Genomic DNA, 23498 nt, shown 5'->3' with positions numbered 1-23498 from the left:
CATATGGGTATGATTCGCTGGGCTTCTCGAGCACCTCGCACACCTATCCTCCACCCCAAAAAATTTACTGAGCCGTGCTCCAGTCATATGTGCCCTGTGTAATACCTTAAACTGAATCAGGCTTAGCCTGGCACACGAGGACGACGAGTTTACCCTGCTTAGGGCATCTGCCCACAGCCCCTCCTCGATCTCCTCCCCCAGCTCTTCTTCCCATTTCCCTTTTAGTTCATCTACCATAGTCTCCCCTTCGTCCCTCATTTCCCTATATATATCTGACACCTTACCATCCCCCACCCATGTCTTTGAGATCACTCTGTCCTGCACCTCTTGTGTCGGGAGCTGCGGGAATTCCCTCACCTGTTGCCTCGCAAAAGCCCTCAGTTGCATATACCTGAATGCATTCCCTTGGGGCAACCCATATTTCTCGGTCAGCGCTCCCAGACTCGCGAACTTCCCATCCACAAACAGATCTTTCAGTTGCGTTATTCCTGCTCTTTGCCACATTCCATATCCCCCATCCATTCCCCCCGGGGCAAACCTATGATTGTTTCTTATCGGGGACCCCCCCAAGGCTCCAGTCTTTCCCCTATGCCGTCTCCACTGTCCCCAAATCTTCAGTGTAGCCACCACCACCGGGCTTGTGGTGTAGTTCCTCGGTGAGAACGGCAATGGGGCTGTCACCATAGCCTGTAGGCTAGTCCCCCTACAGGACGCCCTCTCTAATCTCTTCCACGCCGCTCCCTCCTCCTCTCCCATCCACTTACTCACCATTGAAATATTAGCGGCCCAATAATACTCACTTAGGCTCGGTAGTGCCAGCCCCCCCCCTATCCCTGCTACGCTGTAAGAATCCCTTCCTCACTCTCGGGGTCTTCCCGGCCCACACAAAACCCATGATGCTCTTTTCAATCCTTTTTAAAAAAGCCTTCGTGATCACCACCGGGAGGCACTGAAACACAAAGAGGAATCTCGGGAGGACCACCATCTTAACCGCCTGCACCCTCCCTGCCAGTGACAGGGATACCATATCCCATCTCTTGAAATCCTCCTCCATCTGTTCCACCAACCGCGTTAAATTTAACCTATGCAATGTGCCCCAATTCTTAGCTATCTGGATCCCCAGGTAACGAAAGTCCCTTGTTACCTTCCTCAACGGTAGGTCCTCTATTTCTCTACTCTGCTCCCCTGGATGCACCACAAACAACTCACTTTTCCCCATGTTCACTTTATACCCTGAAAAATCCCCAAACTCCCCAAGTATCCGCATTATTTCTGGCATCCCCTCCGCCGGGTCCGCCACGTATAGTAGCAAATCGTCCGCATACAAAGATACCCGGTGTTCTTCTCCTCCCCTAAGTACTCCCCTCCACTTCTTGGAACCCCTCAACGCTATCGCCAGGGGCTCAATCGCCAGTGCAAACAATAATGGGGACAGAGGGCATCCCTGCCTTGTCCCTCTATGGAGCCGAAAATATGCAGATCCCCGTCCATTCGTGACCACGCTCGCCACTGGGGCCCTATACAACAGCTGCACCCATCTAACATACCCCTCTCCAAAACCAAATCTCCTCAACACCTCCCACAAATAATCCCACTCCACTCTATCAAATGCTTTCTCGGCATCCATCGCCACTACTATCTCCGTTTCTCCCTCTGGTGGGGCCATCATCATTACCCCTAACAACCTCCGTATATTCGTGTTCAGCTGTCTCCCCTTCACAAACCCAGTTTGGTCCTCGTGGACCACCCCCGGGACACATTCCTCTATTCTCATTGCCATTACCTTGGCCAGGACCTTGGCATCTACATTTAGAAGGGAAATAGGTCTATAGGACCCGCATTGTAGCGGGTCCTTTTCCTTCTTTAAGAGAAGCGATATCGTTGCTTCAGACATAGTCGGGGGCAGTTGTCCCCTTTCCTTTGGCTCATTAAAGGTCCTCGTCAGTACCGGGGCGAGCAAGTCCACATATTTCTATAGAATTCGACTGGGAATCCATCCGGTCCCGGGGCCTTTCCCGCCTGCATGCTCCTAATTCCTTTCACCACTTCTTCTACCTCGATCTGTGCTCCCAGTCCCACCCTTTCCTGCTCTTCCACCTTGGGAAATTCCAGCCGATCCAAGAAGCCCATCATTCTCTCCCTCCCATCCGGGGGTTGAGCTTCATATAATTTTTTATAAAATGTCTTGAACACTCCATTCACTCTCTCCGCTCCCCACTCCATCTCTCCTTCCTCATCCCTCACTCCCCCTATTTCCCTCGCTGCTCCCCTTTTCCTCAATTGGTGTGCCAGCAACCTGCTCGCCTTCTCCCCATATTCGTACTGTACACCCTGTGCCTTCCTCCATTGTGCCTCTGCAGTGCCTGTAGTCAGCAAGTAAAATTCTACATGTAGCCTTTGCCTTTCCCTGTACAGTCCCTCCTCCGGTGCTTCCGCATATTGTCTGTCCACCCTCAAAAGTTCTTGCAGCAACCGCTCCCGTTCCTTGCTCTCCTGCTTCCCTTTATGTGCCCTTATTGATATCAGCTCCCCTCTAACCACCGCCTTCAACGCCTCCCAGACCACTCCCACCTGGACCTCCCCATTATCATTGAGTTCCAAGTACTTTTCAATGCACCCCCTCACCCTTAGACACACACCCTCATCTGCCATTAGTCCCATGTCCATTCTCCAGGGTGGGCGCCCTCCTGTTTCCTCCCCTATCTCCAAGTCCACCCAGTGTGGAGCGTGATCCGAAATGGCTATAGCCGTATACTCCGTTCCCCTCACCTTCGGGATCAATGCCCTACCCAGCACAAAAAAGTCTATTCGCGAGTAGACTTTATGGACATAGGAGAAAAACGAGAACTCCTTACTCCTAGGTCTGCTAAATCTCCACGGGTCTACACCTCCCATCTGCTCCATAAAATCTTTAAGCACCTTGGCTGCTGCCGGCCTCCTTCCAGTCTTGGACTTCGACCTATCCAGCCCTGGTTCCAACACCGTATTAAAATCTCCCCCCATTATCAGCTTTCCCATCTCTAGGTCCGGAATGCGTCCTAGCATCCGCCTCATAAAATTGGCATCATCCCAGTTCGGGGCATATACGTTTACCAAAACCACCGTCTCCCCCTGTAGTTTGCCACTCACCATCACGTATCTGCCCCCGTTATCCGCCACTATAGTCTTTGCCTCGAACATTACCCGCTTCCCCACTAATATAGCCACCCCCCTGTTTTTCGCATCTAGCCCCGAATGGAACACCTGCCCCACCCATCCTTTGCGTAGCCTAACCTGGTCTATCAGTTTCAGGTGCGTTTCCTGTAACATAACCACATCTGCCTTAAGTTTCTTAAGGTGTGCGAGTACCCGTGCCCTCTTTATCGGCCCGTTCAGCCCTATCACGTTCCACGTGATCAGCCGAGTTGGGGGACTTCCTACCCCCCCCCCTTGTCGATTAGCCATCACCTTTTTCCAGCTCCTCACCCGGTTCCCACGCAGCTGTATCTCCCCCAGGCGGTGCCCCCCCCGCCCATCCTCTCCCATACCAGCTCCCCCCTCTCCCCAGCAGCAGCAACCCAGTAATTCCCCCCTCCCACCCCCCCCCGCTAGATCCCCCGCTAACGTAATTACTCCCCCCATGTTGCTCCCAGAAGTCAGCAAACTCTGGCTGACCTCGGCTTCCCCCCGTGACCTCGGCTCGCACCGTGCGACGCCCCCTCCTTCCTGCTTCTCTATTCCCGCCATGATTATCATAGCGCGGGAACCAAGCCCGCGCTTCTCCCTTGGCCCCGCCCCCAATGGCCAACGCCCCATCTCCTCCACCTCCCCTCCTCCCCCATCACCACCTGTGGGAGAGAGAAAAGTTACCACATCGCAGGATTAGTACATAAAACCCCTCTTTGCCCCCCACATTCGCCCCACCACTTTGTTCAAACGTTCTTTTTAATAACCCGCTCATTCCAGTTTTTCTTCCACAATAAAAGTCCACGCTTCATCCGCCGTCTCAAAGTAGTGGTGCCTCCCTCGATATGTGACCCACAGTCTTGCCGGTTGCAGCATTCCAAATTTTATCTTCTTTTTATGAAGCACCGCCTTGGCCCGATTAAAGCTCGCCCTCCTTCTCGCCACCTCCGCACTCCAGTCTTGATAAACGCGGATCACCGCGTTCTCCCATTTACTGCTCCGAGTTTTCTTCGCCCATCTAAGGATCATTTCTCTATCCTTAAAACGGAGGAATCTCACCACTATGGCTCTGGGAATTTCAACTGCTCTCGGTCCTCGCGCCATCACTCGGTATGCTCCCTCCACCTCCAACGGACCCGCCGGGGCCTCCGCTCCCATTAACGAGTGCAGCATCGTGCTCACATATGCCCCGACGTCCGCTCCCTCCACACCTTCAGGAAGACCAAGAATCCTCAGGTTGTTCCTCCTTGCGTTGTTTTCCAGTGCCTCCAACCTTTCCACACATCGTTTCTGATGTGCCTCCTGCGTCTCTGTCTTCACCACCAGGCCCTGTATGTCGTCCTCATTCTCGGCTGCCTTTGCCTTCACGACCCGAAGCTCCCGTTCCTGGGTCTTTTGTTCCTCCTTTAGCCCTTCGATCGCCTGTAGTATCGGGGCCAACAGCTCTTTCTTCATTTCCTTTTTGATCTCTTCCACACAGCATTTCAAGAACTCTTGTTGTTCAGGGCCCCATGTTAAACTGCCACCTTCCGACGCCATCTTGGTTTTTGCTTGCCTTCCTTGCCGCTGTTCTAAAGGATCCACTTCAATCTGGCCACTTTCTCCTCCTTTTTCCATCCGTATCCAGGGGGGATTCCCTTCTGGTTTACCGCACAGTGTTTTTAGCCGTCAAAATTGCCGTTGGGGCTCCTATCAAGAGCCCAAAAGTCCGTTTCACAGGGAGCTGCCGAAACGTGCGACTCAGCTGTTCATCGCCGCACCCGGAAGTCTCAAAGTACCTTTTAAGCATATTCACATGACACACTCGGTGAGTTTTCCTTCTATCTGGTGTTCTTACCACATAATTCACCTCACTTAATTTCCTTTCAATCTGATAAGGTCCACAAAACCTTGCTTTTAGAGGTTCACCTACCACTGCTAACAATACTGAAACATTATCTCCACTGGCAAAACTACGAACTTTTGCTTTTTTGTCCGCTACCTTTTTCATCACATTTTGTGCAACTTTTAAAAGTTGTCTAGCCAATTCCCCTGCTCTATTTAATCGTTCCCTAAAATTTGACACATAATCCAATAATGTAAGTTCTGACTGCTCACTCACCAATTTTTCCTTGATCAATTTAAGTGGTCCTCTTATGTCATGACCAAAAATTAGTTCAAAAGGACTGAATTTGGTTGACTCATTAGGTGCATCCCTAATTGCAAACAGTATGAATGGAATTCCTTTATCCCAATCCTCTGGATAATCGTGACAATAATCCCTCAACATTGTCTTTTAGGTCTGACGCCACCTTTCTAACTCTCCCTGCGATTCTGGATGGTACGCAGTTGATTTAAATTGTTTTATTCCTAAGCTATCCATAACTTCTTTGAATAACCTTGAGGTAAAATTTGATCCTTGACCTGATTGTATTTCTGTGGGTAGCCCATATCTGGTAAAGAATTTAAGTAACTCCTCCACAATCTTGCTAGCTGTAATATTACGTACTGGAATGGCCTCTGGAAACCTATAGACACATTCATTATAGTCAAAAGATATTGATTCCCACTTTTCGTTTTAGAAAGCGGTCCTACGCAATCAATTAAGACCCTTTATCATGTGAGAGTACCTTTAAGAAATGGGTGTTTAAGAAATGTACCTTTAAGAAATGGGTGTTTATCAGTGATGTCAGAGTGTAGGTGGAGCTGGGCTGTCTGTCAGCTTTTTACTTTTGTTTTAGTCTGTTTGCTGCAGGGTGTGTTGTGGTTTCGTTTTCAGTGTTGGAGCTGAAGCCAAAGAGAGCAGGTGCACTGTTGATCTCTCTGCCATGAAAAGACTATCTCTTGATTATTTGGTGAATTCAGAATTATAAATGTTCTAATGTAAACCTAACGTGCTTCTGTTAAAAGGTGTTTCTTTCATCTTCTGGATGTTGTTTGGGAAGTTATTAAGGATTACTTAGTGTTGTATTCTTTGGGGGTTGTATTTGAATTAATAGTTGCTCAGATGTTTACTATATGTTTTGAAGGTTAACTTGAGTTCATAGAATAAACATTGTTTTGCTTTAAAAAATACTTTTTCATTTCTGCTGTACTATACCTGTAGAGTGGGCCGTGTGCTCCCCATACCACAATCTAGCAAAAGTTGTGGGTCAGGTGAACTCCATGATACACTTTGGGGTTCTCTAAACCCTGGCCCATAACACCTTGTAAAAGGTTCCTCAAATGCTGGAATGGGTATTAAGGGCACTTTTTTATCACTGCTTGAGGTTTCCCTATCACTTGACATGTGTGACATGATCGACAAAATGTAACTACATCTTTATATAGTCCAGGCTAATAAAAATGTTTTTGGATTTTAGCTTGAGTTTTCCTTACTCCCAAATGACCTCCCACTGGTACCTTATGTACCACTCGCAAAACCTCCTTTCTACACTCTACCGGCAATACCACTTGATGAACTTCTGCCCACTTTTCATCCGCCTGCATATGTAAAGGTGTCCATTTTCTCATCAAGACATCATTTTTACGTTTATAACATTCTGGTATATACGCAGATTCCTCTTCCGTGTATGTTTTCTGATCCATTCTGAACTTCAACTTTATCTTCACTCTCTGATTTCTCCTCTTGTCTTAACCTGTGACTTTCTGACCTTGTTACTACACAATCCGGGAAAATCCCAGGATACTCGTCCTTCAACTCTTCAGTTGTCTGATTTTCCACTGGCCTATCAACCACAGTAGGCATCATTGCCACCTGCGATCCAGCTACATCATTACCCAAGAAAACTGTATTCCTGGACAAGATAGTTTCTCTATTACTCCTACTACCACTTCACCACCCTTCACTGGACTTTCCAACCTTACCATATAATGGAACACTACTCTTCTCACCCTGAATTCCACATATTACCAACTTTTCTGGCAATATTCTTCCCAAACTACATAACTCTTCATCTCTTACTATTAAAGATTGACTAACTCCTGTATCTCTTAAAATTCTTCTTTGCCTGCTCCTTCTGGTACATGAGTAAACTTTACTCACACAAGTAAATTCTTTAAAGAGGTCTGGCACTTTCTTATCAATCACCTCTTGTTCAGGCTGTACAATCTTTTGCATCTCCTTCGCTTCACGTGCGGTTTCCTTTACCAATTTAACAAACCCCACTGTCATATCCTGTTTTACTACATCAGCCTTTCCCGTGCTTTTCTTCAACCATCAACGCTGTGACTTTAGATGGCCTAGTTTATTACAGTGAAAACATTTGAAACTTTTCATTTCTCTTCCACCCTCCTGGATTTCTTTTTTAATCTGAGGTACACTCTCCTTTTATCTCCCATCAGATCTCCTTTACCTCTGCCACTTGAGTATTTCTTTATTCCCCAGTTTCTATTCCTCACAGGCTGAAACTGATGTCGGAAACCAATCTTTGATTTATGAACTGATTCATAATCATCTGCCATTTCTGCTGCTAACCACACAGTTTTAAGCCTCTGCTCTTCCACATGAGTTCTCACCACATAAGGAATTGAATTTTTCAACTCCTCCAAAAGTACAATTTCTCTGAGAGCTTCATCTGTTTGGTCTATTTCCAAAGCCCTTATCCACCTATCAAAGTTACTCTGTTTGATCCTTTCAAACTCCATGTATGTTTGAGAAGGTTCTTTCCTTAAGTTTCTAAACCTTTGTCTGTAGGCTTTGGGCACTAGTTCATATGCACCTAAAATGGATTTGTCACCTCCTCATATGTCCCAGATACGTCCTCTGGTAGTGATGCAAACATTTCACTAGCCCTACCTACCAGCTTTGTTGGAATCAGTAATACCCACATGTCCTGTGGCCATTTCATTTGTTTAGTCACCTTCTCAAATGAAATGAAAAAGGCTTCCACCTCCTTCTCATCAAACCTTGGCAATGCTTGGACATATTTAAATGGACCCCACAAAGCCTTCAACTATGACGCTCTTTCTCTTTATCTTCATCACTTTCCTCCAACTGTATGTTCCCCTTTACATCCGCCAATTTTAACTGACTGTCATGTTTCATGGCCATTTTCTGAAGTTCAAATCTCTCTCTTTTTCACTTTCCTCCCTTACTCTTTCTTTGTGTTTTTTCTCTCTCTCCTTTTCCTTCTCCCTTATCTGTATCTCCCTTTCTCTCTCTTTTTCCCTGTTTCTTTTTGTTCTGCTAGGGCTGGTCTTTCCTTTACTCTCATTTCATATTCAAGCTGCTTTAATTCTTTTTCATGTTCAAGTTGCTTGATTTGTAACTGCATTTTTTGCCATTTCTAATGAGTCAGACTGTAACTCAGGCAATTTTAAATGCTCAGCTAGCGCCGTAAGTACCTCTTCTTTCCGTGTCCTGTCAGATAACGCTAACTGCATTGCTTTTGCCAAATCTAAAAGCCTTTTCTTAGTCTCTGTTCATAAAATACTGCGTGTGATTTTCTCCACCCACAAAACATCCGTGCCTCTGAAAGAGCCATTGTCCACAACACACTCCCTACTTAAACTAATATACCACACCTGAAAAGCAACCACAAATATGCTCACCCCTCACTGTCTTTAAGTTCACTAAGCCAATCCCATCATGAAAGATAGATTTTTATCCCTCAAGGCCCCAATTTATTACAGGCCATGGTTTAGAGAACCCCAAAGTGTATTATGAAGTTCACCTGACCCACAACTTTTCATAGATTTTCGTTATGGTTAGCACAAGGGCCGTTCTACAGGTGTGATGCAACAGAGACAGGTGTGATGCAACAGAGATCTAAAGTACTTTTAAAATAAAACAATGTTTATTATATGAATCCAGTTAACATTTTATAAGCACACAGTGAACATCTTAGCAACTATCAACTCAAATACTTCCCCAAAGAATACAGTACTCCATAGGTAACCCTTAATTTTTCCTAGCAACATCCATAAGACAAATGCCCTCTTTAACAAAGACATCAGGTTTAAATTCTCTACTGTGAGAAGTTATCACTTTTAAATTAGCAAGTGATCTGAAGACATTCTTTTCCTACAAAGAGATCAGAATTACACCTTGTTTTGCTGGATGCAGCTCCAACTGTGAAAACGAAACTAAACACACTGTGACTGCCAGCTCAAAAACGAAAGTAAAAACAGACAGACAGCCCAGCTCCACCCACACTCTGACACCACTGCAACTATTTGATAAACATCCCTTTCTTAAAGGTACATCCTCTACAGCTATTTGATAAACACCCATTTCTTAAAGGTACTCTCACGTGACAAAGCACAACAAAAACAACAAGAAGCACAACAAAAACAACAACAAGAAACACAGTAAGAACAACAACAAAAACAACAACAATGAAAGCACGGTAGCATAGTGTTTAGCACAGTTGCTTCACAGCTCCAGGTCCCAGGTTCAATTCCCGGCTTGGGTCACTGTCTGTGTGGAGTGTGCACGTTCTCTCCATATCCGCGTAGGTTTCCTCCGGGTGCTCTGATTTCCTCCCACACTCCAAAGTAGTGCAGGTTAGGTGCCCTTAGTGTCCAAAAAGGTTAAGTGGGGTTACTGGGTTGCTGGGATAGGGTGAAGGTGTGGGCTTGAGTAGGGTGCTCTTTCCAAGGGCCGGTGCAGACTCGATGGGCTGAATGGCCTCCTTCCGCACTGTAAATTCTATGAAACAACAACCTGTACAACATGGTACAACTCTGCACATGAAGGACAATGCAACAAGACAGTCCAAAACAATGGCAAGAGTACAAACATAACATGGCATGACAACAAATCTCACACTGACGATTTTCACAAAGACATTAAAAAATCAACATCACCACTTCAACAACAGAAGAAGAAAGAAACTCAACCAACTAAATTTATAAAGATTGGACTCACAAATATTAATTGGCTGTGTATAATTATCCATATCGTTACAACTTGTACAGATATAGATATCATCATTTATCTATCTGTTTTGTACAATTTTCTTTAGAACAGTACAGAAAATATGAAAAAGAAAAAAGGAGTGATGTAGTAATCTGCATATCTGTATGTACACAAGTGGGGGTTAATATATAGACATAACAATCAAGTAATCACTGGAGGGCAGCACTAGAGAAAGGTAAAAATAGACAGACAGAAGCCAAGATCCACCTCTTCATAAGGACAGTGACTTGTGACCACAAGCAGACAAAGGCAGCTCAGCACAGGTGTAGCTAATCATAAGTATTTCTTATTTATTCATGTTCATGAAACATCTAGTTTAAGCATTGGAAAGAAAATGAACTCACAGTGAATTCATCAACGTTACTCAATACCATTACTCAATACCGTTACGGGCAGCACGGTAGCATGGTGGTTAGCACAATTGCTTCACAGCTCCAGGGTCCCAGGTTCAATTCCGGCTTGGGTCACTGTCTGTGTGGAGTCTGCACATCCTCCCTGTGTGTGCGTGGGTTTCCTCCGGGTGCTCCGGTTTCCTCCCACAGCCCAAAGATGTGCAGGTTAGGTGGATTGGCCATGATAAATTGCCCTTAGTGTCCAAAATTGCCCTTAGTGTTGGGTGGGGTTACTGGATTATGGGGATAGGGTGGAGGTAGGGTAGGGTGCTCTTTCCAAGAGCCGGTGCAGACACGATGGGCCGAATGGCCTCCTTCTGCACTGTAAATTCTATGATAATCTATGAATAAAATATTTGCTCTAATTGGAAGAATATGAGTGTTAATCAGCATTGAGTTAAAAATCGTTCTGGAAGAAGCAAGTGAGTAAATTATATTGCACAAGGCAATACAACATTACTATCAAAAATAGTAATATAATAATCTGTACATTGTTCACAGGGCCCCTCCCACATCACTCACAGACAGCCTCCACCCCTTCGAACAGCCAACTCATCCTAGACTTGGTGAGGTGTGCCCTGTACACTACCTTCAGCTGCATAATCCCCGGCCTCGTGCACAAAGTTGAGGCATTTACCCTCTGCAGCACCTTGAACCACAAACCCTTCTCCAACACCACCATCAACGCTTCCTCCAACTTCAACTTAAACCCCTCCATGGGCACCGTGTCCTCCTCCAAAATCCCCCTCTAAATCGCTGAGATGACCCTCATCTTCAGCCCCCTCTGACAGCGCCGCCTCCAGCAACATTGAGGCAGGCGCTATCGGGAAGGGCGGGAAGACTTTCTTCGCAAAGTCCTGAAAATGCATAGTCCTGAAACCTTCGCCCCCATGCCAGCTCAAACATCTCGCCCAACTTATCAAACTCGCCAATCGCCCTCCCAGACACAGATCTTTTATTTCCTTAACCCCTCTCTTCCCAGCCCCAGAACCTTGCGTCCATCCTCACCAGCTCAGACCCCGAATTCCCCCTAATCGGCATCCTCACTGACCCAGCTCCCAACCTAAAATGCTGCCTAAACTGCCTCCACATCTTCAACATGGCCACCACCATCGGACTCACCGAATACTTTCCTGGGATCATCGGGAGTGGCGCTGTTGCCAGCGCCTGCAACCCTGACCCCCTGCAAGAGCCCGCCTCCATTCTCACCCACCCTGCTCTATCCCTGAACCTTTTCTGCATTTGCCGCCCAATAATAATACATCTAACCCTCCTCCACCTACTGTCCCCTCTGCAGTATCACCTTCCTAATCCTGTCCAACTTCCCCACCCCAAAAAACGTGGAGATCAGCCTGTCCACCGCCCTAAAAACCGCCTTGGGCAAAAAGACCAGCAGGCATTGAAACAAGACCAAGAATTGCGGCAACACATTCATCTTCACTGCCTGCACTCGGCCCGCCAACGATAGAGGGAGATTGTTCCACTGCAGCAAATCAGCCTCTCCCTCCCCACAAGCTAGTGAAATTAAACTTCTGAACTTCAACTCAATCCCGGACCACCTGCGCTCCCAGAAACTTAAAGTGAGACACTGCCAAATGGTACCCCCCCAACCCCGCTCCCACTCCCAGAAGGGAGAATACAAAGTGCTCACTTTTCCCCAAATTCAATTTGTATCTTAAAATTGTTCCAAATCTCGGAAGCAACCCCATTATGCACCGAACACAGAGCTCAGCTCCGAAATATTCATCAACAAGTCATCTGCATATAAGGACACCCTATGTTCCACCCACCCCCACCCCCCACTATCTCCAATCCCGAGCTCCTCAGTGCAATGCCCAAGGGGGGACATCATAGAATTTACACTGCCGAAGGAGGCCATTTAGCCCATCGAGCCTGCACTGGCCATTGGAAAAATCACCCTAACCAAGCCCACACCTCCACCCTATCCCTGTAACCTAGTAACCCCACCTGACCATTTTTGGGCACTAGGGGCAATTTATCATGGCTAATCCACTTAAACTGCACATCTTTAGACTGTGAGAGGAAATCAGAGCACCTGGAAGAAACCCACGCAGACACGGGGAGAACGTGCAGACTCCGCACAGACAGTGACCCAAGCGGGAATCGAACCTGGGACCCTGGAGCTGTGAGGCAACAGTGCCAACCACTGTGCAACTGTGTCGCCCGGTATCCCTGCCTCGTACCCCGGTACAATGCAAAATACCCTCAGTTCATATTATTATTTGTGCCGCACTTGCCATCGGCTCCTTATATAGCAGCTGCACCCACCACCTCCATCTCCCTTCCTTCTGCCGGAGAAAACACCACATTCAACAGCTTCCTCACATTTGAGGACAACTGTTTTCCCTTTACGAACCCTGTCTGGTCCTTCCCAATCACCTTTGGAAGGCACCCCTCCAATCTTAACGCTGACACCTTTGCCAATATCTTGGCATCTATATTCAGCAGAGATATAGGTCTGTACGACCCATATGCCACCTGATCGTTGTTCTTCTTAAGCAACAACGAGATGGAGACCTATCCCATCATCTGCGGCAAGATACCCCTGTCCATTGCGTTCTGAAACATTCGCAACATTAACGGATCCAGCCTATTTATACATCTTTTACAAAATTTGACCGGAAACTCATCGGGCCTCGCCACCTTCCCTGCCTGCATCCTCCCAATCGCCATCTTCACCTCCTCTCCCAATGGCTCCTCCAACCCTATCCTCTCCGCCTCCCCCAACCTCAGGCACTCTAGCTCACCCAAAACTCCTTCATTTCACGCTCTTCCTCCAGTCGCTTCCACTTGTACAAGTTTTATAGAACTCCTCAAACACCTTGTTAATCTGCTGCGGAAACCTCTTTACTTTTAATATATTAATGCTTCTACTATAATATAAACTGAGGAATGTTTAATAAAGCAAGTTGCCGTTCTTATTTCAGCAGAGTTTATTACTTCTGTAATAAAACTTAAAAGATTTCAAAAGCTTAATAATGATTATGTTGAAATCAAAATGCAATGGTGAGGGTGAATTTGGATTGGGCATCATAGAGATGGGGAGGAGAGGAAATTACCAGGTAAGAGTACCCCGTTTGTCTTGCTGTAATTACCAGTAAGATATTTTTTGCATTTTTTCATTAAATTCCCTGCCTGGCAGCCAGCCTGATTTACAGCAGGTTGTCTGTTGGATGAAGAGCCTGTGGCACAATACCACATTGTGGAGCAGAGTGGAGGGAGGGAGAGATTACAGCAGGAACAAGGATGGATGATGGGAGAGAGATCGTGTTGAAGTGGGCTGTTGCAGGAGTAGAAGATCAAAGTTGGGTCTTCATATCGAAATTGAGTTTATCAGATGACAGTTGAGAGGGAGTTAATGGAGATTTAGGAAGTGTATAGAGGTGAGGCACATGGGGGTTGTTGGGGACTGCGAGGAAAGGAAGAGTCGATGATCGCAGGGGCATCAGAGATCGTGGAGTTGGGGGAATGTCAGAGATTGTAAATTAGAGGTTGCAGGAGGGTGGGAAGAGTTGGGGGTTGCAGGGTTTGGGGCATCAGATCACGAGGGTGGGTGAAATAATGTGGGATGGGGTCTCAGCGATCATAGGGTGAGTCAGAAATTGCAAAGAGTGGGGGTGAGTCAGAGAATTTGAGAGCTGGGAGGTATCAGAGATCACAGGGGTGGTGGGTGTGAGAGGTTACAGGGTAGTGGAAATCAGAGATCACAAGGAGAGAGGGAGTCAGAGATTACAGGAGAAGTCTGAGACCGCTGGTGTCCAAAAAGTATTGATTATGGAGGGAGGGCCAGCTGTATGTTAAGTGCAAATAACTCATGAATTAGGCATGTTCTGTCTTTTTCATGCAGGATTATCTGCAGGTCTTCCAAAATTCAGCCTGCATGGATAAATAATAAAAATTCTGCCAATGTGGCAGAATACCCTCCTTAAAAGCTTTTGTAAGAAGTCTTACAACACCAGGTTAAAGTCCAACAGGTTTGTTTGGATACACTAACGTTCGGAGCGTAGCTCCTTCATCAGGTGAGTGGAGCTGTGCCCACCCCAGTCCAATGCCGGCATCTCCACATCATAAAAGCTTTTGGTCCTTCTCCTAAGAGCAGGTTTCTTGCCTGTCTATCGATCCATATCCATTAAAATCAGAAGTGGACAGTTGGAGACAAGTTGGAATCACGTTTGCGATTTAAAAATATGTTTACTTCCCGAGTTAAAATTCTACGCAAAATATTTTTGAAAACTTACCAAACATGCAATAGCTGATGCTTTCAAATGGCTGGCAAACCAAGCAGATGACACCTTCAAATTCTGTAAAGATATGGTAGGAGTCTTAAGAATTGTCTAAGGTTGTTTAAATTTTTAAAAATAAAGTTCTTATATCAGATTTTACACTGCACATTAACAAAGTATGTAAACAACGGCATTCTTCCTAGATTTGTAGCTATTAAATGTTACAATTTTTCATGCTGAAGTTGTTTACAGGAACTTATTCCTTGATAAGGAAGAAATTAAAGTAGCAGCAGAACACATTTTAAACTTTTGCAGAATCACAGAACTGTTAGTGTGAACAAAGGCCATTCAGCCCATACCATCTGCACCAGCTCTCCAAATGAGCAATTCACTTAATGCCATATCCTGCCTTCTCCATATAACTCTGCATGTTCTTCCTTTTCAAATAAAAGTCCTATCTCCTTTAGAATCCTTTGATTGGACCTGCCTCCACCACATTCTTGGGCAGTGCATTCCAACCATAAGACCATAAGAAATAGGAACAGGACTAGGCCTTTTGGCCACTTGAGCCTGATCCGCCATTCAATAGGATCATGGCTGATCCAACATTCCTCATGTCCACTTTCCTGCTCTTTCCTCATAACCCTTGATTCCCTTACTGATCAAGAATCTGTCTATTTCAGCCTTAAATATACACAAGGACTCTGCCCCTTCAGCTCATGACAGCAAGGAGTTCCAAAGACTCACAATCCTCTGAGGGAAGAAATTCCTCCTCATCTCAGTCTTAAATTGGCACTTCTTTATTCTGAGACTATGCTCTCTGGTCCTAGACTCTTCCATAAGGGGAAATATCCTTATAGCCACTTAAGAATCCAATATGTTTCAACGAGATCACCTCTCATTCTTCCAAATTCCAATGAGTAGAGTCCCAACCTATTTAAACTTTCCTCATAAGACAATCCCTCCATACCGGGGATCATCCGGGTGAACTGTCTCTGAACTGCCTCCAATTAAATAATGGGCTAAATTCTCCACCTCTCAACGGCAAAAAACACGAATCGTGATAGGCGGAGCATTGGGTGTCCAGCCAAAATTGAGATTCGTGCCCAATGCCGAACCAAATGCCATGCTCCGGAGACCCTCGCTGGTGGCAATAATGAGGTTTGCATCCTGCATTGGCGGCATCATGCAAAACTGGCATTGACATTCATTTGCATTTCATTAGCGGATTAAATTGGTATTTTCTGAGCCTCTGTGATTCGGGCATGATTTACAACTGATATTTATAAGCGGGGACTGGGTGCCATGGCTGACGAAGGAGAGAGAGAAGGTAAGCAAAGTTTCCCATTGAATGCACCCCTTGTTGCCGGGAAATCAAAGGTGGAGTGCGCTGTCAGTGGGACCGGAATATCCTGTCGGTGTGAGCAGCTGGTAAATTCCACCTGTGATCTCACCAATATCTTGTACAGCAGCAGCAAGACTTCCCGACTAGTATACTCTTGAAATAAGGGCCAACATTCCATTATCCTTCCTGATTACCTGTTGCACCTGAATGCTAGCTCTGTGTTTCATCCACAAGGACCCCCAAGTCCCTTTGTGTTGCAGCTTTCTGCAGTTTTTCTCCATTTAAATAATACTCTGCTCTTTTGTTCTCCTTTCCAAAATTTTCTCACATTTTACTCCATTTGCCAACATTTTGACCACTCACTTAACTTATTAATATCTCTTTGCAAACAGTTCTTATCCTTCTCGCAACTTGCCTTTCCACCTACTTTTCTGTCATCTGCAAATTCTGCTACAGTACATTTGCTTCCTCCCTCCAAGTCATTAATATATATTGTTAAGTTTGCGCCCCAACACTGATCCCTGTGGAATCCAACTGGTTACAGGTCGTCAACCTGAAAAACCTTATCCCCACTCGCTGTTTCTTACCCATGCGCCAATTCTCTATCCATGCCAATATATTACCTCCAACACCATGGGCCCTTATATTATGACTTAACCTTTTGTGAGGTATTTTGTCGAACACCTTCTGGAAATCCAAACACAACACATCTACTGGTTCCCCTTTATCAACTCGAGTTGAGATTTCCTCAAAAAATTCTAATAAATTAGTCAGGCATGATTTCCCTTTCATGAAGCCATGCTGACTGCTTGATTAGCTTATGATTTTACAAATGTACTGCTATTACTTCCTTAATAGTTGATTCAAACATTTTTCCAACAATAGATGTTTGGATAATTGGCCTATAGAGTCATAGATGTTTAGAGCATGGAAAAAGTTCATTTGGCCCAGATTGTCCATGCCGCCCAGCTTCTATCACTAAGTTAGTCCCACTTGTCCGCATTTGGACCATATCCCTCTATACCCACCCTGCCCAGGTAACTAACTGCTTTTTAAAAGACAAAATCATACCCGCCTTTACCACTGCCTCTAGCAGCCCGTTCCAGATGCTCACCACCCTCTGTGTGAAGAAATGTTCCCTCTGGTCTCTTTTGTGTCTTTCCCTCTGACTTTAAACCTATGCCCTCTAGTTCTAGACACCTCTATCTTTGGGAAAAGATGTTGACTATCTACCTTATCTATGCTCCTCATTATTTAATAGTCCTCTATAAGATCACCCCTAAGGCTCCTATGCTCCAGGAAAATAAGTCCCAGCCTATCCAGCCTCTCCTTAAAACTCAGACTATCAAGTCCTGGTAGCATCCTCATAAATCCCTTCTGCACTCTTTCTAGTCTAACAATATCCTTCCTATAATAGGGGACCAGAACTGAACACAGTATTCCATGTGTGGTCTTACCAATGTCTTGTACAACTTCAACAAGATAACCCAACTCTTGTATTTAATATTCTGACCAATAAAACCTAGCATGCTGAATGCCTTCTTCAACACCCTGTCCACCTGCAACTCCATCTTCAAGGAGCTATGAACCTATACTCCACGATCCTTTGTTTTGTAACTCTCAGCAACTCCCGACCATTAACTGAGTAGGTCTTACCCTGATTTGATCTCCCAAAATGCATCACCTCACATTTATCCAAATTAAACTCCATCTGCCATTCATCAGCCCACTGGCCCAATTGGTCAAGATCCTGTTGCAATCTTATATAACCTTCACTATCCACTATGCCACCAATCTTGGTGTCATCTGCAAACTTACTAACCATGCCTTCTACATTCTATTCCAAATCATTTATATATGTAAGAAATAACAGAGGACCCAGCAACGATCCCTGAGGCACACTGCTGGTCACAGGCCTCCAGTTTGAAAGACAACCCTCCACAATCATCCTTTGGCTTCGGTCGCCAAGCCAATTTTGTACCCAATTGGCTACCTCGCCCTGGATTCCATGAGTTAACCTTTTCAAACAACCTACCATGCGGCATCTTGTCAAAGGCCTTGCTAAAGTCCATGTAGACAACGTCAACCGCACTGCTCTCATCTACCTTCTTGGTTATCCCTTCAAAAAAACTCAATCAAATTCGGGAGACATGACTTTCCCCTTACAAAGTCATGCTGATTTCGCCTAATTAGCCCTTGCCTGTCTAAATGCCGGTAGATCCTGTTCCTCAGAATACCTTCTAACAACTTACCCACCACAGAAATAAGGCTAACTGGTCTGTAGTTCAAAGGTTTATCCCTACAGCCCTTCTTAAACAAGGGCACAACATTTGCTACCCTCCAATCTTCAGGCACCTCTCCTGTGGCTGTCAATGATTCAAATATCCCAGCTATGGGGCTAGCAATTTCCTCCCTAGCCTCTCACAACGTCCTGAGATAGATTTCATTAGGTCCTGGGGATTTATCTATCTTGATGCACTTTAATACCTCCAGCACCTCCTTCTCTGCATAGCTGTTTGCCTCCCTCTCTTTCTGAATAGGTGTGTCACATTGGCAGTTTTCCAATCTTCCAGTACTTCTCCAGAATCCAAGTATTTTTGAAAAATTACTACCAATACATCCGCTGGGCCGGATTCTCCATCAGCCGACGGCAAAATCGATAAAGGCGATTGGGCAGAGAATCAGTCTTGATGCCGAAATTGTGGTCAGTTCCAGGTTCATGCCAAATCACAATTCTCCAGTGCCACGAAAGCAGCGTCAATGAATTGTACTCGGTACGTATTATTTTCCGAGACCTCCGTGATCCTCCGCTGGGTGGAATTCCTGACAGCGAGGTTCACTTGTGCTTTTAAAAAGCGGGAAACAGGTGCTGTGGGTGAGGAGGGAGAGAGAGGAGGTAGGAAATGCAGAGGCATGACTGTGGGCTGCTGGATACCGGCCTGGCGGGGGGCACTCACCCTCCGCCATAACCCTCCCCCCCCACCAACTGGCTGTCACATGCTGGCGGGGCATAACGTGGCCCAACCAAGTCCAACACCCACAGTAGTCTCTACAGGGGGCCGCCGCTGACAAGAGGAGTGCCAGTACCCCTGACAGGAACGATGGCCGCCACCTTGCCAGGCACCAATGCGGCCAGAGGTGTGGAGATGGGGGAGAGTGGTGGTGGTGGGGGGAGAGGGATAGGGGGACATGCGGGTGCAGGGTCCGCAGTGTAATCCGGGGCCACCACGCAGCCCATTGGATCTGGTTGGGCACGGGACTACGCACCATGCTAACATATCGGCCTTTCACCCCCTGCAGACAATGTATATTGGAATTCAACCAGCAATAGTGGCCGCCCAACAGGCCGAAGAGGAGGTAGACAGGAGGCATTGCATGAGGCCTCATGAGTACCGGCAGCACCTCTAATTTGACGACCTGCCGGACCGGGCATGCCGTCGAAGACTCTGGCTGAGCAGGGAGTCAGTGTGACATATCTGCCAGATCATGGCACACCTGTCACCACGGGGGTATGGGGGAGGACACCCACGCCTGGTGGCTGGCGAGGTGTTGGTCACCCTGAACCTCTACGCCACGGGGCCCTTACAGATGCTGAGTGGGGTCTGGCTGGGATTTCACAGAGCTCAGTGCACAGGTGCATCTCCGCTGTAACGGAGGCCCTATGCCTGGCCAGCACCATAATACATCGATTTCAATGTGGACCAAGCCCACCAGGGTGCCTGGGCTGCAGGGTTCCCTGCCATCGCTGACATTCCCCAGGCCCAGAGGGTGATCGACGGGATGCATGTTCTCCTGCGAGCACCTGCAGATGACAGGCCACTCTACACAAACCAAAAGGGATTCCACTCATTGGACGTGGAGCTGATATGTGACCATCAAATGTGCATCATGCACGTCTGCACCTGATAGTTGGGCAGTGTGCACGACGCCGTCATCCTGGCACACTGGACAATTCCTTTATTTTAAAAATGTTTTCTTCCCACGTTCCTCACCCACTTTTCTTCTAGACCCCCCTCCTCTTCTGATAGTCTGTCGTGCTACCGTTTCCCTCTTCACCTCCTATATCATGTTCCTGTTGGTTTGGCATGACGCTGTGTATTTTGTTGTTTGCTGAGCCTGGTTGGGCTCCATGTTTCATTATTCTCTCCCATTACTCCATCCACCTTTCATTGGCATTCATTGTTCTGTCGTGGCTTTCAGCTCCCTGTGGTTTACTGGCTGTAAACAGGTCTAAACAACTGAGTGAACGGTTCCCATGTTTTGAGGAAGCCTTCTTCTGACCCACGGACGACAAATTTGATTTTCTTCATCTGGAGAAATTCCGAAATGTCGGATAGCCAGTCTCCTGCTCTAGGTGGTGCTGCTGATCATCAACCGAGCAAGGTTCTCCGGTGGGCGATTAGGGAGGCAAAGGCAAGGGTGTCAGCCCTCCTCTCTATGAAGAGATCTGACTGTTGTGATAAGCTGAAGACTGTCACTGTCGAGCATGGCTCCACCCTCATCCCTACCACCTTGGACATTGCCTCGAAGAAGACTGTCCAGAACCAGACAAGTCTGGGGCAAGACCAGAACATGTGGGCATGGTGGACCAGGCTTCCTTCGCACCGTTCTCATTTATCCTTCATGTTAAGTGGGCTCTGTGTACCACTTTCAGCTGCATGGCTTAATCTTGTGCAAGTGGAACTGGAGTTGACCCTGAGCAGTGCTTCGCTCCAGAGTCCCTATTTCAAACCCTAAGTCTTCCCATTTTTCTCTTGTCTCGTCCTGTTTGCCTTTCCCAGTAGTCGTCCATACAGGTTGCAGCAGTTCCTCGTCCCTAAGATGTCTGCAAACAGTAGGTCCTCTGGCAATGACTGTTGCGGTGGTCGTGTTATGTCCTCGTTTCTCTATGTAGGAAGTTGTTGACCTACATATATCTTAGCTCGTTCCCCCCATCAGCTAGAACTTCTCTGTTAGTTCCTCGGGTGTAGTCAGTCTGCTGTCTGTGTAGACGTTCCTAACTGTCAGCGTCCATTGTTGTGTGCGTGAACCTGTGGTTATTGCAGATGGGGGTCTTAACGGACATTTCGGTTAGCCCGAAGTGTTGTTGCAGTTGGTTCCATGACCGGAGTGTTGCTATCACCACTGGACTTGTTGAGTGTTTGTTTGGTGGGGACGGGAGCGCCGCCGTGACCAGGGCCAGGAGGGAATGTCCCCTGCAGGAGCCCTCCTCAATATGCACCCACTCGGCTTCTGGCTCTTTTATCCACCCATTTAGCCTCTCCACGGTTACTGCCCAGTGGTAATATTGCAGGTTTGGAAGTGCTAGTCGCCCCCATGGCAATTGTTCTCTGCAGCACCATTTTGGGGACCCTTGAGTCCCCCCCACCCCCCGCACACAAAGGCCATGATCAGTTTTTCTAATGAGCTGAAGGCCTTGAGGACGTAAATCGGTATGGACTCGAACAGGCAGTGGAACCTGGGTAGTATGTTCATCTTGATTGACTGCACTCTCCTGCCAAGGAGAGTGGGAGTCTGTCCCACCTCTGCATGTCCTTTTAAACTTCCTCCATCAGGCAGGTCAGGTTCCATTTGTGGATCACTGTTCACTCACGGGAGATTTGGATCATCAGATAGCAGAATCTGTGCCGGGTCTGTTTAAATGGCAGTCCCTCCAGCTTTGCAGTCCCCCCCTTCCCAATAAGCAGGCAGGACACTTAGGGGATCTGACTATAAAAGGCACGAGGCTCTCACACTCCGCCTCTTTCCACTGATGAACATCGGGAGAGTCAGTCAAGGGTGTTGTTACAATCTCACACCTCCACCACGTGGCTAAGAGCTAGTCTGATTCAGTCAGACAGAGCAACCACATTTAAGTTAGCAGAGAGTCGAACTCACAGAGAACTGTGCTAACTGTGCTATTAGTTCAATAAACCTGATTGAACTAACTTCAAGGTCTGGAGTATCTTTCTGATCTAAGCTGCATCCAGTGTTAGACCAGTGTACCTAACACGACACAGAGGTGCAAGTCATCCGCATAGAGCGAGACTCTGTGCTCTCTATCTCCTCTACAGATCCCCTGCCAATTCTTTGCTAGCCTGAGCGTGATCACAAGTGATTTGATCATGAGGGTGAACAACAGCAGGGACATTGGGCATCCCTGCCTTGTGCCTTTGGTGGTATTTGTCCGTACACTCAGTGTGGGAGTGCCATTTGGAGTTTCACCCAGGCGGGGAACCCTGCTTCAGGCCCAAACTGCTCCATTACCTCAATGAGATACTTTCATTTTACTCTGTCTAAGGCCATTTCTGCATTCAGGGAGATGATCACCTGAGGTGTTCTCTCGCCGGATGGGGTCATGATCACGTTCAGCAGGCGCCTGATGTTCGATGTTCGCTGCCTACCCTTGACAAAGCCCGTTTGGTCTTCTGCTACCACATCTGGTACACAGTCCTCCAGTCTCCCAGCTAGGATCTTGGCTAGTATATCACGTCCACGTTTAGCAGCTAAATGAATCTGTATGACCCGCATTCTGTTGGAACTTTGTATTTGGTGATCTGTGAGATTGAAGCTTGTGCTAGCATAGGCGGCACGGTGCCCTTCACCAGTGAGTCTGTGAATATCTCCCACAGGTGTGGAGACAGTGCTACCACAAATGTTTTGTAGAGGTCCGCCAGGAATCCGTCCGCAATGACTGAAGGGAACAATGGACAATGTTAAGAAAGAAAGCAGGCACAGAGCCTGTATGTATATTGAAGAAACAGCTCCCAGACGGGACTGAAACTGTAGGGCAATTAACATATTGTTGGTCCATCTCCAGGAACAAAGTAAAGACACTCAAGCAACCGATCTAGCTCCAGACATTGCGGTGCCAGTTCCCCAAACCAAAAGCGTAAACAAAGCAAGGCCAACGGCCACAGAGGACCCACCCAGCCATCAGGGCACCCACCCCTTTATTGGTCAAGATCAATACGAGTGATCAAGATACGGCCCAATTAATTGGGGCCAAGTTCAAGGCCTGCCCAAAAGCGCGCGAAACCCCTTCGGGTATAAGAAGAAGGCCCCGAGAGAGACTCGCTCTCTTGGAATACCGAAATGTCCGTTAAGACCCCCATCTGCAATAACCACAGGTTCATGCACACAATGGATGCAGCCTTCAAAAGGTGGAGACAGGACGGAGGGACGCTGACAGTTAGGAACGTCTACACAGACAGCAGACTGACTACACCCGAGGAACTAACAGAGAAGTTCTAGCTGATGGGGGGAACGAGCTAAGATATATGTAGGTCAACAACTTCCTACATAGAGAAACAAGGACATACTCGCTCTCTTGGAATTGGCTCTCAAAGCGGTCAACGCTCGCTACCAGACGGACGACCTTAGCTGTTCTCCTGTACCACTTCGAACCCAGCAGTCTCAGATCCGAACAACGGCCATTGTTCCTCTGACTGAGTGGAAGCTAAGTATAGGCG

General features: G+C 46.9%; 1 protein-coding gene across 1 annotated transcript in view; it reads right to left on the bottom strand.

The window, feature by feature from the left end:
- Positions 1 to 23498, bottom strand: part of tmem67 (transmembrane protein 67) — a 439599-nt gene that overhangs the window by 281272 nt on the left and 134829 nt on the right. Inside the window, exon 8 of the mRNA XM_072468028.1 lies at positions 14718 to 14780. Within this exon, the coding sequence (XP_072324129.1) occupies positions 14718 to 14780 (63 nt within the window). The remainder of the gene's footprint in view (positions 1 to 14717; positions 14781 to 23498) is intronic.

The sequence above is a fragment of the Scyliorhinus torazame genome, chromosome 11, assembly GCF_047496885.1.
Source record: "Scyliorhinus torazame isolate Kashiwa2021f chromosome 11, sScyTor2.1, whole genome shotgun sequence".
NCBI lineage: Eukaryota > Metazoa > Chordata > Chondrichthyes > Carcharhiniformes > Scyliorhinidae > Scyliorhinus > Scyliorhinus torazame.
The sequence above is the reverse complement of the archived record's forward strand: the minus strand, read 5'-3'. Positions and strand labels throughout refer to the sequence as shown.